This window comes from Patagioenas fasciata, chromosome 2 (assembly GCF_037038585.1).
Source record: "Patagioenas fasciata isolate bPatFas1 chromosome 2, bPatFas1.hap1, whole genome shotgun sequence".
NCBI lineage: Eukaryota > Metazoa > Chordata > Aves > Columbiformes > Columbidae > Patagioenas > Patagioenas fasciata.
In genome coordinates, this window is record NC_092521.1 from 151,691,151 (window position 1) to 151,709,218 (window position 18,068).

At 40.4% G+C, this 18,068-nt stretch overlaps 1 protein-coding gene across 10 annotated transcripts in view; it reads right to left on the reverse strand.

Annotated features, from left to right (window-relative positions):
- ABI1 (abl interactor 1) overlaps positions 1-18,068 on the reverse strand; it is an 83,672-nt gene that overhangs the window by 42,153 nt on the left and 23,451 nt on the right. For all 10 annotated transcript variants that reach the window (XM_065831156.2, XM_071805254.1, XM_065831159.2 and 7 more), the window contains exon 2: positions 16,179-16,346. In XM_065831156.2, coding sequence (XP_065687228.1) covers positions 16,179-16,346 — 168 coding nt within the window. The remainder of the gene's footprint in view (positions 1-16,178; positions 16,347-18,068) is intronic.

Below are 18,068 nucleotides of genomic sequence, written 5' to 3' on the forward strand. Positions count from 1 at the left end.
ATTTGAACACAAGCCAGAAATGCAAAAATCTGCTGATTAAAAAACAACTTTAAAATAGAAGACACTTCAAAAGAGAAGTGTTTCAAGTGTACAATCCTACTGATTGATTTTGACAGAACAACATTTGGGATATGCAGTCTTAAAAAGCAGATAAATGCTTTTGATTAGGCAAAGTCAAAATCCCAACTGTATGTGCAAGCGTATTTCAGTACCTGAAATTAGATTTTAGTCATTTCAAATTTATTTTTGCTGGGTATTCCTCAAGATACGTATGCATGAGCAGGCTCATTAAAAAAAAAAGGTAGAAACAAAATATGCTTATGCAAGCTCCCACATGAGAATTTCAGCATTGTAAAGTGGCTGAATGAGTCCCTCCTTTCCTTACTGGAAGCAATGAACTTGTCTAGAATTAAACAAAACATATAAATCTAAAAATATTTTTGACTGAAGGAAAGCACAAAGATAGAAAGGAATAATTAAAAGGCTTCTTCAGTAGTTTGGACTCACTAAAGAACCAACATGGGAGCAGAACAAAATTGTATGTTGAACGAAAAGCATTTTGTGCGCCAAAAAAAGCAACTTCATAGGAGATGAACATGTGCAATTGCAAAGAGCACTGCAGGTGGCTGAAAAGAAAACCATCTGAAAAAAGCCTATAAAAAAAACTTCTACAGAACAAGTTTGAACTTTCTGAAAGATTGTCTTAGGTAAGGAACTGACAAAACTGGAATAATGACAAACCAGAATGCTCATACCTGAGGAAAACAGAACAAAAACCAACCAAAGCCAAACCCCACATATTTATCTGTAACTTCACATTTCAAATTGGGAGGAGGGGAACCCATGAAAAGAAGCAAGCCAACATAGCCTTAGCTTTCATTTATAATCGCTTTAGTGCTTTAGCTTATTACATCTAATAGTAAAAATATTTTCCAACAATAAAGGTTATATTACATGGTTGGGATAGTGGATTTAATGCACATCTCAAAAATAATCATTATGCTAAAGAATAACAAAACTCCCACATAAAAACTATTCTGATCTGTCACATGTACTTACTTTAAGGCTTTCTGAACTGATTTTCAGACACATGCTTTTCTTAAAACCAAACAGAAAAACCTGGACAACCCAAAATAAACAAAAAACACACAAGCAAATGCCACACACCCACACACAAATTCCTCTCCCAAGCACCCTCCTTCTTCATGTGAATTCAGAGCCTATCAAGTGTCCAAGATGGACAGTTCTGAGAGAGATTGTTTCTCTAAGATATAAAACAGGGACAATACGTGTGGAAATGATGCTGAGTATCCTTTAGCCACCTGCCAACATAGTTTTGATTACAAATCATCCAAGGTACAATGTTATTTCTATACCTCTTAGTTCATATCTCATTTGATGGCAGTGATATAAGCTAGCAGGAAATCTGCTGCACCAAGAGTAACTCAAGAGTTTTAATTAAGCAGCCATCAGATGGCTAAAGGCTGTATTATCCACACCACAAAACCTCTTGGTTTAGTGCCACAAACACAGCTTACCACATGTAAAATTTCTTTTTCTCTTCCTTTATTTCCTAAATGTTCAAAATTTGAAGATTGCATTTTTCTCCAGAAGAGAACTATTAAAGTTCTAGATTTTTTTCAAGATTTTGTACAAAGCAAGTCTCTATGGCAAACAACTTTGTTGCAACACTACAAAGCGTTCCTCCAATGGGAAGATAACCAGCAATGGCCAGATTTTTCCTCTTATCCCCATTGCCAGTGAGTAAAATACAATGGCAGGAACAACCCTTAGCCACTATAGATCCCATTTAAATGTTTTCATTATATTTATTCCACTCTGCACTTAACTTACTACCCATACTACCACCTTCAGCATATTATTGCAGCCCAGAGCTCTTCCATATCACTTTAATATCAAAACAACTATGATCTGACAAGCTCCTCACTTTTATTTTCAAAGGCAAAAACAGAACAAGACAGTTAAAGTCTCTGACCTAGACTCCCGCTTTGCAAACTCTCTTCATCAACCAGCTATCCCTTCTCAAAGTACATCAGAGGACAAGCTTAGAAGCATCATGAACTTCACTCAGTTCAAACTTCTTCTGAAATCCCAGTTTCTGCAGCATTGCGCATGGAAGCCTATTAAGACATTCTAGCAAAAAAGGAGTGTTAAAAAGTCCCTCACATGTTTTGTAAGACTGCGTTACTATTTTGGACTGATTCATACAGACTTCTTGTAATTTGGGGTATATTAAGTAAAAGCAGAAGACAGACAATCAAATCACAAGCATGTATGACATTTACCAGTTTAATAGGGCAGGGAGGAACAGGGCACAGATGGAATTGCTAAGGCTGCTCTACTTCTCCATTTCCATTTTAATCTCCACACACAACTAAAACAGGAAGTTACACATTGTTTCTGTAAATGGATTTCCCTTTGCCTCCTACTCTTGGCCACCACCAATATGAAACACTGCAGTTGCATCTGCTGCGAACATCCACACAGCCTCAACAGTCCTAGCAGCACTTAGTACTGAACAACAAGCTTCCCCAGCCAACATTTTTATACTGGGCACTCTGGTAGAAGACCCTGGCCCAAGAAGAAACCATGGCACCAGTCAAGCCCTTCTCCTGGACCACCTCTCAGACTTGCATTTGTATACACCCAGCAGTGGGTTCTTGGCTCTGTCCTGTGCACATGCACCTGAACACAGACGCTGCAGTCTGGTGGCAGGCGGAAAGGCAGTACAAGTCTTGAAGTCTTGTGTGTAGGCACACAGAAGAGGACATCTGTGTCCCCATGACTGAATGCATTATCCCACCACTGTTACGGTGAACTCATTAGTCAGACTGATCATGTGTTCAGAAAGTAGACATTTCCACTGTGTAGTTATTAGCATGATGATTAAATTTGATTGCCAACCCTTGGGGAGGAGTGTCAGCTATTGGGGATGACATACAGAAAGAAGCCTGTAGTTCTCAAGATCCTGTCCCCAGGATAATTGATCCTGCAATCCAGGAAAGGGGAGGCAGAGAACAAAACATTGTTTGGCATGAGAATGGCAGGAGAAAAAAGACTGGCCACCTCTTAGAGTCACTTTAGGCAAAAGTTAAATGTATACTACACAAATACCACCCAGTGAAGTGTTTAAAGCTAACTGAGGAAGGTACACCAGTGCCCTGGGGACGGTGCTCCAAACACTGTGGTGGGTTACAAGCTTCTGACCCGCACCACAGCATTTCAAGAAAAGGCCTTACAGCTCCACAATAAAAAGCACCATGAACTGGTGCACGACCGGTCACTGCCCTCTGCAACACCGCACAGCTGAACACATGCTGAAAAGTGACTGAACTTCTCTTCAAGAAACCAAACTGCATGGGGAAAGTGGCTGGGATCAACATGCTGCTACAGTTACCCCAATTGGGGAGGGAGGTGTTGGTGAGGAGCAAGATATTTCCCTGCAAGATAAAGGAGTACATCAGGACACAATTTAATGGACTACAAAAATACAGCTGTGCAAACTTCTGTGGCCTGCTTCCTGCCCACAGCTTTGGTAAAGCCTGGTTTTCCTAAGTGAGGTCAATGTACTTTCTGGATTTAAGTTGTGTATATCCATCCAGCAATACAGATAGTGTTTACTCCCAGAAGTATAGCTAATGTAAACAAAAACTATGCATTTGTTTTAAGAACTACCATGGATGAAGAAATTTAGGTAACGGGGGCGGGGGGGGAGGGGAGTGGAAGTGCACACAGGAAAAGCATCTTTATTCCAGTAAGATCTGCAGGCTGCTCACAATCTGTTTTTCCAGGATGTTTGCTTAAGTCATGTAATTATTTGCAGAGCGTCTGCTTTCTAAAAATGCATTTGGAAAAATTCACACCACATTTTTTTATTCCATTTCTGCTGATTAGGTGATGCTTTTAAACAATATTGAACCAGGTGACTTGTCATTATCCAACAATGACCAGTCAGCAGCATTCTTCAATCTTATTTCAGGCAAATATTTCACATGGAAAACAGTCTTAAAAAGTTTTTCAAATAATTTCCAAAAGGATAAATGCATTAGATTTATTTATTCCAAGTAATTTAAGCAACTCTAGTAGACAGCATCTCTGAAGAGTTTCTGCACTGACTGAAGGACTACACATTCAATACAGCCCAGGGAAAGACAGTTTCATAAAGATGCTGAGTTGAAAGTAAAATGCAAATAACTTGAATTCGTGCCATTAAGCTCCTTTTGCTCCCAGGTCTGGAGGTCTGGAAGTAAGAAGCAAGCTAACTGGGACTGAGGCTTGATATACTCTCTGCCGCCAAGAGGCACACTGCACTGCAGGAGGATTGCTTAAAACAGCAAAATCCCAAGTGATTCAACTTTAATTTCTCTCAGTGAGAGCTTACGGAAACCATCCCCCACTTCCTGAAGTTTCATTATTTGTTAATGTGCCACAGCCTGTACTAGAAAATGGAAAGCCACATTATTTTAACTGAAATACTGTGAATACCTCCAGAAGTTCTGTCCTCCAGTTTTAGCATCCAGAGTAGCAAACAGTACAACTACATCAGGGATGCTTCAAAACTGTAACATATGAAGGACAAGCACTTCTGTGGTCAACTGTCAAACTACTGTCAAAATAAGGCACTGACAGGCATGTCGTATGGATTAACATCATCCATGTAGCACAGAAACAGATATACTTAACTACACATCAGTTTAGGAGGAGACTGGAACAGTGATACCTGAGTGGCAATTAGACCATCCTCAGTGCACAGAGAGGAACAAATAAAATAAGGGATGGTCTTGCTCCTAGCAGTTTACAGGCTTACAACCCCGCCAGTGCTGTCTCTTTACATAAGATTTAGGGTGTATGAGGAAACTAAATCGAAACACAGTGTCACAGGTAAGAGATTATATAGTTGAGAAAATCTAACTTGTTTCAGGCTGTTTGACTGGACTTCTCTCTTTACCTTAAAGACCCATAATTACATGAAGATAGCACATTTCTGCAATGAAGTTGCACCTCCCAAATGGAGCTTATCCCCAGTTACTTCAGCACCTTACTCATCAACACAGTAGGCAAACAGTGTTCAGAGGTAGAGCACTAGAATAACATTTCTACCATTCATCCACTCTCAAATGCCATGTTTTATTTGCCAAGATTCACATGCAGATCAACTGCATAATTTCAAGCTAAGTTTATTTTTAAAAAAACATCCAGGTTTAAATAGTACTTGTATTTCTTCTGATTAGGAAGAATAAACAATTTGCTAGTCCACACGAGCTGGCATGTTATTAGCTTACTGTATACCACCTGTCTGCTATTAGAGAGCAAAAACACATACACTGCTCAAAAACTTCAGTAACATCTTTTCAGCCTAGCATAGGAGACAAGCCTTATCTACAGTATAACTTATCTCTTTTAGTCCTGTACTACATCTGGCTATTGCTAAGTCTTGCCCAATACTTAACAACAAACGTAAGAAAATCCTATAAATGGACAAAGAAGGATCAGCTTCCCAAAGACGACATTTATCCCCTTACCAGTCAGATAAAGGTTGACTTGTGGTTTGAAGGCTTATCCTGCAACCTTACACAGCCTAGTTTTGAACACAGTTCAAAAATATAATTTAAGAAAAAACAATCCCATAAGACATTGAATTCAACAAAAAAGCAGAATTTCCCACGATCAAATCAAGCCTTTCACTCTTCAGTCAATATTTCCTTGCTCTTATATTTTCAAAAGACAGCCCAACTGACCTTTCCTGAAGCAATGATATGTTTTAGCATTTCCATCATGACCCATCTTAACTCTAGGGTCCCCATGCTACTTGTTCTCAGTTTGTATAGAAGCCTAGTAGCTTTTAATCACACCTTACTGCTCCTGGTTTTTGAGATAGCACGACAAGATGAGGTTGACAAGACATTCTTCTTCAGAACAGAGAAGCCAGTTAGAGAAATAGCAAGCTATGCTTCAGTCCTCATGTGACACCACACCGAACTATACTGATAGATACATTGTAAACTACTATCGCAGGACAACATACAAGGGGAAAAATGAAGTGCTTTCAGGCATGAACAGGTGAAGGTGCAAAACCACTACACATTAGCATTCATGCAAGGGTACATTCAGGAAAAAGTCACAGCTATTTAGCAGATTGTCCAAGAGGAAGCAAATGAAATAGACGATATGTGATTCCATGGTTACATACTACTTAGATTTTTCGTGTCCATAAGATATAATTAGGCACAATATTAGGCAAAATTATTCAATAACTTTTTGCTAGAACCAGGAATAAACATTAGAAAGGAAAATGACAGCTTTAGTCACCTATCTTTTGAAATTGAGGAAAAGGCAGACACTTCTACCTGCACAACCAGTGTTCCAAATGGGAAGGACTGAAAAAGATAATCATGGTCTCCACTAGCTGTCACTCAAACTGTGCTAGCCCAAAACGTATTCCAATTTTTCTCAAAAAAACTCTACATACAGTACAGTTTTTATCCAAACAAATCTACAATCTTATTTCCACTACCACCATAATTCCATTTCCATCGTGGCACTAGCAGAAGAGTCAGTTAAGAACTAACAATATTCTCCAATGGAACAAGTAATTCTGAAAAAATTTCTCTTTAGGTGTTTAGCCATAAATTATATCAAGTAATAAAATTTCACACACTTTTTTCCATTACAGTAAAGGGAGAATTTTCACTTCGTGCTCTGCAACTGCCCAGTGATGCAGAGGTGATACTGTCCCAGATGGTGTTGGGGAAGGGACACACACTGGGTTACAGCAGCCACATGACAAGCATTCGATAAGATCAACATGGATGGATGGATGGATGGATTTCCACACTTTATACACACTCTTTCAAAGTTACAATAAAACAGCAAAAGTTGTCCCAGCTTCAGAAGAGCAGCTAAAAAGTCATTCAAATACCTCCTATGAACTAATAACAGAGAGTTTGTTCACTCCACATACAATCTGTAAGGGAGGTTTTACAAGAGGTGTAACAGATACCAGTGGGTCCCAAAAGGCTGCTTAGCAAAGAAAAGTCAAACCAGCAGCAGTATAAAGAGAGAGCGTTGCTGCTGGCTCATAAATCACTCATGTGTATCATTACTTGGGTTTCCATCTGCAGATTACCATTAACTAAGCACTTTTGTGACCCCCAAATAAAACCAGCCAGCAGACAGCACTAAGTGGGCCTTCCAAACGGCACAAGAAGTCCAGCCACAAGCACCCAGCAACACATGTTCATGTGCCTGAGTGGCAGATGATGAAGAGGGGGAGCTCTGGTGATGCAGCACAACCAAGACTCATCTGCTCCACAATAAGCTTCTTGTACTCACTTTTCCTCTCCTTTTCCCCAAATAGTCAGTTCAAGCATAAAACTACCCAGCTACCATGAAAACCAATGTCCAAATAGCTACATTAGGTAGTGCAAATACAATGACCCACTTAACGCTTTGCTAGCCCCTTACCTGCTGCTGGTTTAGATACAACATTCTTATAACCATTACCTCATACACTGCATTTGCTTTCTGCTTTGCCACTAAAACATTGACAGAAGTAAAAAAAACATAACTCAATATAAACCAGGAGCTATTCACATGTGAAGACTGATGGCTTACTGAGACTTGAAATAGAAGGAAAACTAATTTCAGGCAACAATCTGATCAGATGCCTCTGAAATAAAAAATAAGTTCAATATGAGACTTTACAGCAGGTTAGTGACGCATTTCATTTATGTGGTGTATCTCCCAGAACAGAGGTTTTCATTAAAAAAGAAAGATTGCACAAACACCCTTGACTCCTTTGTTCCACAAAATTATCAAAAAGGCTTTCAGGGAAATGTTCACAGTCCTAGGATTTTTGGCTTTGATTTCCAAAAACAAGAAGCTGCATCAGGCCTCTTAATTTCGTATTTAATGAGGTATCTAGAGCTTATGGCCAAATACTCATTCAGCAGAAAGGAGGTTTTAATGGTCTAAACCACCTTGAAAACTATGTATTCAGACTGCCCTTCTACCAGACTGAGAATGGGAATCAGCATGTGAAGGAATTCACTACAGTCAACAGCTATTGGAGTTAGCAACTTCCCTCATTCCCCAAAAACATGTTAAAACCCTATGTTCACAAACAAATAATAGCAATAAAGAATTACAGGAAACAAAAGTTTCTTGCTCTGTTTCTTCCTCTCCATCAAAGCAACTGTGCTTCCCTGTCACAGAACACCTGTCTGTCAGTTGTGGCTACTTCCTCATAGGTGTAGATAAATCAAAACAAAAAAATCCCCATGATACTTAGTTGATCTCTTTTTTCTCATTGGTTGTGTGTTGGGGTTTTTGACTGCATCAGCTGAATTGTTTAGGAATTACAGGCAGATCCTATGTGTATTCATTTGTGGTCACGGAAGGAATTTCTCAACAGAACAGCTGACAAGGCAACCCTTACATGTTATACTACATTCTAAGCAATTCATACGTATCATGTAGATGCTGATATGCACAAAGTTAACAACAATTTTAATGAGCAGATGCGTAACCAGAGCAAGCACTGTACAACTTCTTGGAGCCTTGGCCTCTATCACAGAGAGTACAGGAAGAACACGATGTGAAGCAAAGGTCACTGAGATAACTGTCAGCACTTCATTAGGAGAGGGAACATCACTCAAGGCAAAGTTAATCTAAATAAAAGGTGCAAGTTTCTTCACCATATTTAGAATATTTGTGTCTGCTGACAAGCAAGGGCAGTCCAAAAGAACCAGAGAGAAGACATTTTTCTAATGTATACAATAGTAGATGATGCTCTACTTCCTGCAGAAACACTTGGTCTCCGCATACACTTTTGAAAGTGTGGAAAGGAGAGTTGGTATGGAAGTGGAGCTTACAAAGATTTGTAGACAGGGAGTGGCAGTTTCTCCTCTGATTTAGTAATCATCTTCCCCCTTACTATTTAGTTCCTATAGCTTATGGCATGCCTTGCAAGGACACAAAGACAGCTTTTAGGATATATCCAGCTACTGCAGTGTAACACTAAAAAGAGTGACACCAGAGGATAACCTGTTCCAGTGCTGCACCACCCTCTACAACAAAAATGATTTTCCCAACTCTGTGCACTAACCTGACTGAGCTTCAACTTGTGGCTAACTGTTCAACATTAGCCTGTCACTATCAAGAGAAAGACTAACTGCAAAGATGAAAGAGCCAGACTTAAGCATTTGTAGGCTACCATTATGTCACTGTTTTGCTTCATTTTAGTTAGACTAAACAAGCACAATTCCTTCAACCTCTCCTTGGAGGCTGCATGTCTGTGCCCCTGACCATCTCAGCATCCCTCTCTGATGGACTATCTCGTGTTTCCCTAAATCACTCTTGTGCAAGGCATGGGTAACAAAAAAATTAGACATCGCACTCCAGATGAAGCTTCATCACTGCCAAGCAGATGATAATCACTGCCCTTCACATGCCAGCCACACTCTTCCAAACGCAGCCCTGTCACACTGTTTCACTTATTCAGATGGTGTGATGTTGTTGGCTCATGCTCAGCACAACATGCACCAGCACACTGGCTCCTCTTCAGCAGAATGGCTACTCACAACATCACCTCCCAACACATACAAATGCACAGGGTTATTCCACCTCAGGTACAGGTCCTTGTACCTTGCCCAGTTTCCCAAGTTTTTTTGATGGCTCAACCCCTCAAGTTTCTCAAAGTTTCTCAAAGTTCCTCTGCACTGAAGTTCTGCCATCCAGCATTTGAACCACCTTTCCTAATCTAGAGTTATCCCCAGATTTGCTGAGGACATGCTTTAGAACCCTGAATGGCCTCCAAAGAATATTCTGAACAATCTGGGTTTCAGTATTAATCCTGCTTGTTAGCAGGTATCAATTGCTTGCTAGTTCTGGCTAATTTTCTTTCCAGTTAACGGTCCTTTTGTCCAGTCCATATGTTCTTCATGTCAGAGATCAAGATCAGAGTTGTAAGCATCTTTTTAGAGGCAACTTCAGGATAAAAGTACCTGGACAGCTGTCCTTTGGAGCACAGTCATCACTAAGAGGATCTAGAGAGGTCTTTTGCTCCCATCCATAAGTGTACTTAAGTATTTCACATAATGGCTTGTTCCTGGGCATGATCACCCACATTCATCAACAGATTTGTCACATTTTCTACCCTCTTTCCACTTCTTGGCTTTCAGACATGAATTCAAACTACACTGTGATCATATACCACAATCCATGAATTGAAGTATCACATCAGTCCAAAGGACAGACACTCACACTCAGAGGGAAAGCTCCCACAAACTCAAATGCTGTTTGCGTGCTGCCTTAGGCCTCTTTAAACATCAGAGACCTGCTGAGCACCTCACAGCTCTTGTGCTCTCCTTCCCTGGTATCAAACACCAGTTTTTGTGTTCTCAACTTGATACTACTTTGGAGCTCACCACTTCAAGCCCCACAACATCTTCAGCAGAGCTTCTCTGAAAACTAATCCACATCAGTCCTGACTGGTCGCTCACCCAGTAGAAAAGGCCTCAGTAATTGGGGACGAGTGGTCTGTATGTGTGACACAACACAAGCTATAGCTGTAAGTTTCAGAAGTCCTACAAGAAACTGTAGCATCTGTGTACTTCATTATTGTCCCGACTTCAGCTAGACAATCACACCATAAAAACAAAAGGCATTTGGTTTTCTTCTTGCATGCACTATTTAATTACGCATGCAATGAATTTGATGTGGATGGTGACAGGCAAGATTCCTCTAAACTAATTCCAGGATTTTAAAATTTGTTTATTTATTAGTTCTAAAAGCTTCTAACTTGTAATGGTGACAAAAGATGCCAATTTCTTTGCTGAGTTATGCTTTCAGAACATATTGTTTTGTAATAGTCCCTATTTTGCATTACAGGAAAGCTTTAGATACATAAAAAAATTTTAACGCTGAATGTTTAAGGGGTGCACTATTTCCTGGTGCAAATCAACATTTCTTAAAAAGGAGTCTATTGCTTCTTTTACACTTCAAGAGGCATGGATTTAAATTCTGAGCTATTTTAAAACTGTTTATACCCAGTAAAAAAAAAAAATTGCTACACCCAGTACTGCAGCTGCTCTGACATAAATGCAAGCGCTGATCAGTTACATTTTTCGGTTTTGACACAGTAAACAAGGATGTCCCTGTCAACCTCTCTCTCCCCAGATGAATCTGGCTCTGTCCCATCTTCATTCTCTTGAAGTTTGTAGAAGTGAAGCAGCAAAAAATTTATCTTAAAGTACATGTTTAAGTCAGCTCTTGTTTCCAAGAGGAGGAGGGAAGGAGGGAGGACAACCAAGAAACAGCAAGTCAAAAGAGCAAAAGAACACAGACCCAAATTTCTAGAGAAGCAGTCTTTCCTTGTCAAATATTCAAGCTATGAAAAGCTGAACTTTTAACTCCTCTACTAAAAGATACTGATTTTCAGAAGGAAAAGAAGGGTTATGAGAGGATTTTTTAATTCTGCTTTTTAAATAATTAACTCATTGACTCATGGACCTATGCAAGAACAACACAAATGAACAACGTGTTTAAATAGGAAACTAGATTTTCATTTAATATGCATAGGAAATAAGCATAATGAAACAAACTGCATTCAGAGCACAAATATACAGTATCTTACTTAATTCATCATCAGCATGCATGAAAAGATCCTGGGTTTATTTAGTTACAGCACACCTTACAAAACATCACATTAAGGTCTTCATTCCCTCCCCACTTCAATATCCAAGGTCCTTCCTGGTATATCCAGTTACAGGCTGACCCACAGCTTGTCCTCTCCCCTTCCACTGTCCAGTCCATGCATTCACTCATCTTCCCCAAAATTGCTACAAAAGAAAATACTATGTATTCCAGACACCTTACACTTCTTATGCTATGAAGAAAGGAAACCACCTGGCTATTGTTGTTCAATCTTTTTCAAAGAAAGTTTCTTTCTGGTTGCTGCAACTGAAGGCAATTTATACCACAGCAGAATTGCTGCTCTGCGACTCCCTATCATTTGAGGATGGGCTGGTCAGCAGTGATGGCCAGAAACCACAGAGGGCTCAAGTCGTTACTCTGTTGCCTCTTTTCACTAGTGTCCCATAAGAACAGTTGAGATGCCACATCATAACAGTGCAGCACTCAGACTGGCTCTGCTTTCACACCTTAGATCAAAACTAGCTCAGCTCCCACCTGAAATTTCCCTTCTAAGTATGGCCATTGTCAAGGTAAATAAAAACACAGTAAAGCACTGAACAGGAACAGAAATATGCCATATAACCCTGACTGCAACAGAAAGCTTATAGCAGGGAGTCTAGATATATATATGCCTTAATGTCTGTAGTGAAGCCTTGATGCTCACATTGGTCCAGAGTATAGACTGGCCACCTTTTTTCCCTCCAAATCTTGCCTAACAGGATGAGTAGGTTCTCTTACACCATATGACTCTGCAAGCTTCTCCAGAACAGTGATCAAGCCTCTGCTCTGTCGAATCCGAGAAACTTGGAAAGGTCAAGTCAGCTTGGCAAAGCTGTCCTGGTTTTATTAAAACAAGTTTCTCTTTCAGTGAATTTGCCTGTCAGCTAAAGCCTTCATATTAGCTGCATTTTCCTGAAAAAGTCAGATACACGTTTTGGTAGACATTGCAATGTTATGCAAGGTTATTGATCAGAATGCACGCACATCACGTGAGAGGGGCAATGAGAAACAGGTGACCAAAAAAAACTGACCAACTGAAGTATTCCATCCCATTCATGTCATACTTCATATAAAAGTGGGAGATCACGAGGATCTCGTCCCTTTTCCTCATGGCTGACATTAGGAGAGGACCTTGCTAGTCGTCCCTGCCAACCGAGGCCTAGTGACGGACTGAATCCAGTTCCAGTTGGCTGCAGAGTCCAGTCCAGGACTTCAGGTGCTAGCTCTGCAGTTGCTGGGACTTTCACAATTGGTTTTGTATATTTTGTATTATTTTCTCTATTCTTATTACTAGCATAAGTAAAACATTTTAAATGTTTCCAACTCTCTTCTCTCTGTGCTTCTTTCCCTCCTGATCACCTGTCCTTAGTGGGAAGGGGGGAGAGGGAGGGGCTGAAGTGGAAAGGGGGGAGAGAAGGGGTTAACAATACATCTGCCACGGTTTTATTGTAATCGCGTAATCAAAACCTTGACAAAAGCTCAACATGAATACCAAGGGTCTAAGCCAAAGAGCTGAGCTGTATGTCCACAGCTCTGTATATTTGGTGTAGTAAATAATTACGTGGCAGGTCACTCCAGACCCACACACTACAGCTGAAAGACAACTATGACTGCAGAAATATACATGTAGCAGCCAGAGCAGAGGTCTGCTCAGATATGTGGAAGCCATTCCTGGAGCTGTCCACAGCCTCTGTGTGCTCAGAGCAGTGGCTCCCACACCACAGCATGAAGCCTCTCTGAAGCTCTCAACAAGAAACGCAAGTTGAATTAATTTTTTCCTATAACAGCAAACTTTCCATCTGTAAAATTAAGCTCCAGTAACAACAGAACACACCGCTCCATCATGAGTGCTTCTTCCAGTGAAGAAGGTACATAGCTAGGAAAAAAAAAATATAGAGTGTCTACTAATCAAGATTAGCTATCTAGCCATTTAGCCTAGAGTCATTTTGGAAAACATGCATAGAGAACTGAAACACAGCAGGGGAACAGAAACCGCCTGCAGGATTTTCTTCCATGGAAAGAAGAAAGGTTTTTTTAACCAGAAAAAAGCTATCAAATTGTACCTTAACTCACAGATATCTGCTTTGTGTTGCAAAACCCAGAATTGAGTAATTGACTGGCAATGCCTCAGATCTGTGTTTCTAGGCAATACTACTTTCATGAAGAAGAAATCCACTTTGAGAATGTGTTCATCCCCATGCTTTAATGGCATGAAAATATTCACAACTGATCCAAGCACTGGGAAGGACACTCTGTAGACCTCAGAGAATTTAGAAACAGTCTATCAAAGCAACTGCACAGCAGATTTAAGATCTACAGTTGAAGCATTTGAGCAGAAACATTTCAAAGCAAATAGCTGAGCTGGTATGCATGCATTATCTGTATCCAGTTTAATTCTACAAAATTAGTCTGCAGAGGTTCATTTATAAGCAAGGATTAGTTTCAGAAAGACCAATCAGGACAGAAACTACAAGCAAGTGACCTTGCTAAACACTCCTCAAAAGCGCTACAAAGCACTGATTGTTCAGAGTCTTTAGCAAACAGTTCATGTATCAGGTAACTCAATAGCTTTCATCATAGCGTCTTCAATTCAAGCGGCAAACAGTAGAGAGGGTTAACACCTTTTGTGCTAGGATCAAACATTTTGGATTTTTCCATGGTTAGTCATACCAATGGGCCAACCAAGAATTTAACAATCATTTCACACACACTGCAGCTCTGAAACACATAAGAAAAGATCTGCTCAGTCTGAAAGGACACCCAATGCTTGGGAAAGCCCTATAGGTTCAGTCCTTTATCCAGTCATTTCTTCAGAGGTACTCATAACCCTAGCTTCAAGAAGTCTTCGAATACTTGACAGAACAAGAAACTTATCTACAGTAACTGTACTTAACCTACTTTCCTATTTCAGTGGCAGGTACTTTTTAGATACCTGATACAGCTCTGAACACACTGTAGATCTTAGCACATATAACTTGACAAGCCTTTTTCACAGAATGTCCTGAGTTGGAAGGAACCCACAAAAATCATAGAGTCCAACTCCTGCCCCTGCATATAACCATCCCACAGTTCACACCACGTGTCTGAGGGTGTTGTCCAGTCTCTTCTTGAACACTGTCAGGCTTGGGACTGTGACACCTCCTGGGGAGCCTGTTCCAGTGCTCCACCACCCTCCAGGGGAAGAACCTTTTCCTAATGTCCAACCTAAATCTCCCCGGCACATCTTTTTGAAAGGTTTACTATTAGGAGGGCCCTTCCACATGCAGCAGAATCTTCACCCTGCTGACATGCTTTTAGTGAACCACTGTGCTACCATTTAACTGAAACCACAGTTATTCTAAAAGAACAGTAAACTGAGGGTAGCAGGGCCTACAGGGAAAGAGAGTAGAGGCCATGCATGAGAAGCATTTTCTTTCAAGTTTTTGGTCTAACATGTACCACTAACAGGGTATTGGTTGATCAACAAAGGTTTTAAATTCACCAGCTGCACTGAAGAACATTTTAGCTTTGAATCCTCTGAGATTTGTTTATGAAATGTCTCAGACAGGCCTAGGGCATAAAGCCCAAAGATCCAAGTATGAGCGTATGACAGAGTGGACACTGGGCCCTCAGCAACTCAACACCACTTCAGAATAGCAACATTAAGAATTAAACAGATCTTGTCCATCCTTTCCTTGACACTAGTATGGCACACACCTGGTTATGTAATAAGCCACTTCCAGACATTTTTTGATTGAGTCACTATACAATCAGGCCAGTGACAGATCAAGTACAAGGCAGGCAGCAGCATCAACTCTCCTCCCTTAGTGGCAGCTGGGCAGGATGAAGCCTCAGCCAGGGGCACAAAGGCTGCCACTGACAGGGACAGGCCTGTTCTTTCCCATCATCTATTTCCACTCCCCGCCCGCATCAACCCCAGTAATGCTGCAGTCGCACTACAGGTCAGGTCAGCTCATACATTCAACTGCCTTGGCTTAAAAGAGTTTGGCCTGAGCAGGTAGTGGCAGCATGGGAACCCCTCTCCACACAGCTCATAAAATTACATCCTGCTAGGGTGTGGAAAAAAAAAAGACTACTGTATATGCTGCAATGTTAAATAAAACACCACCACTTATATGGTACTTCTGTCTGGATTTCCCTCAGAAACAGAATCCTCTCTACCACTCACTCAACTGCAGCTTCAGACCTTAGAATCTTAGTAATTAACTCCTGCTTTAAAGCAAACATACATTTCAAGCACTTCTAGTTATCTGTTTTGAACTGTTTTGTTTCAGTCATGATCTCCATCACAAAGTGGTTTTCATAAACATTAAAAGAAAAATCCTCACCATTTTCTATCACATTACTCAGAGAATTCAAAGAAGTCAACATAAACTATCCATCTCAGTACTACAAGAGACAAGATAACGCCTCCTCCCAATGTTGTCAGTTCTCTATTAAAAAAAAAATAATTAAAAATATACCTGTGAGATATGGTTGATGGAGGACTCCATCCTCCGTAGCTGGGAAGCTTGGATGTCCAGCAGTTGTAACACATTGTTGGCCAGTGCATTGATCTGATAAGCAACACTGGCTAAAGATTGAGTTGTGTAGGCTTTGGTCTCTTCTAATGCTTTCCTTTTATCTGGAGCCTGTAAAGCAAAAGAACAAGATGTTTGCTTAAGGCCAGGAAAAGGGTGGGGGGGTGTCAGGGAAAAGGACAGGAACAAAAAATACAACCTATATTTAGAAGAATCTGTAATCAAGAAGATCTGACTGTGCAAAGTACTCAATCTGCACATACATTTAAAAAATTCTCAATAATAAGGAGCAGATAAAGAATTTGAAAAATATTTAACTGTAATAAAATTACATACCAAGAAACAATTCATTCAGGAGAAAAACCAATGCTATCATGATTTGTTGGAGCTGAGTTTCTGAAGCCTGCTCAACCAGTCATTTCCCAAAAAGCTTCCAGTTCCCCAGGAACACCAAAACGCAGCTTTTGCCATCTCTTATGAGGTCAAGCAGCCCAGGCCAGTTAAAGACAGAAAAATATTTTCCCACAGTTGGGTGTCTCCTACTGCATGTGTCACCTATAAAGCCAACCCTCCAGCTATGCTGGCTGCTACTCCCACAGCCCAGTAGAAGGGTGAGCAGAGCATCAAGACAGCATGCACAGAGGGTTCCTGCATGTAGGAGTATTTGTGAAATTATCCCTCACACAAGAGATAATAAACTTTCCTTGACAGTTGAGGAAGTTCTTCATTGACTGAGAAGACACACATATTTTGAGGTGTCAGAAAGGAGCACAGCTTCCCCTTGAAGGGTAAAAATATAAGGAAAGGGTCACTTTCCCACTGAAATAATACCTTGCTAAGATAAAGTCCTTAATCTGTCCTGAGGCATCACCCCCTAGTCAGAGGGCAGGTTACTGTCCAAGATCAGCAACTACTTATGTGACTTGAACCATATGGCCCAAGTAAATCCCTTCTGACTGGAAGGATGGGAGCTACCAACACGACCTCCACCTCAAAAATACACATGCACCCCATTTTGAAGTGCTCCTGTATCACAGCTGGGAGCTGGCTGTGGAGGAGGCCATGCACCTCATCTGTTACTCAACTTGCAAACTGCAGCTACCCAAATTCTCTTTTCTTCCCTCTGTAGGAACAGTACACTGCAGGAGGATTTGCAGTACATGATGACTCAATGTTAGCATAGTTTCCTCCGCATTTTATTTGTTTGTGGAAGAGTCAGTCAGTCTTGGCAAACAAAAGGAAAGGTTCCTATTAATTGTCCCTTCCAACTAGACTTCTGTCTGGGTTTTTTTTTTTAATCGATTTCTTTGAATAACACTCACCACACACATTGTATGCAACAGTTACAATACTGAGAACAAAGTCAGGAAACAAAGAAATTCTGCTTGCATTCAACTGAGACCTATGTTTTCCACTTTCCACGTACTCATTAACTCTTGCCTCCTTTTTCTTCACCTCAGTGTTTCAGTTTAACATCCACATGTGTTGAATCTGCCCTAAGTTAAAGTATGAAAAGACGCAACAGCTATAAGGAATCCTTCTTGTCTCTCTTGCTTTACAGAGAAAACCAGAAGGCAAGCTGTTCACATACATTATAAAGTTGCAGTATGACCTCAATACTGCAACACAAGCTATGGTACCTTTTAATTTTTTTATTTTATTGTATTTTAAACAGGGGTGAATTCCCACCCCATCCAGCAAATTTGTTCATATTCATGATTAATGTTCCTAGCAATGTTTTGACACGTATTAGAACACTTGGTTAATGCCATCCTTCAAACAGATTCACGTACAACCGTCTACAATGTGAAGCTGCAAGAACAGTTTAATACA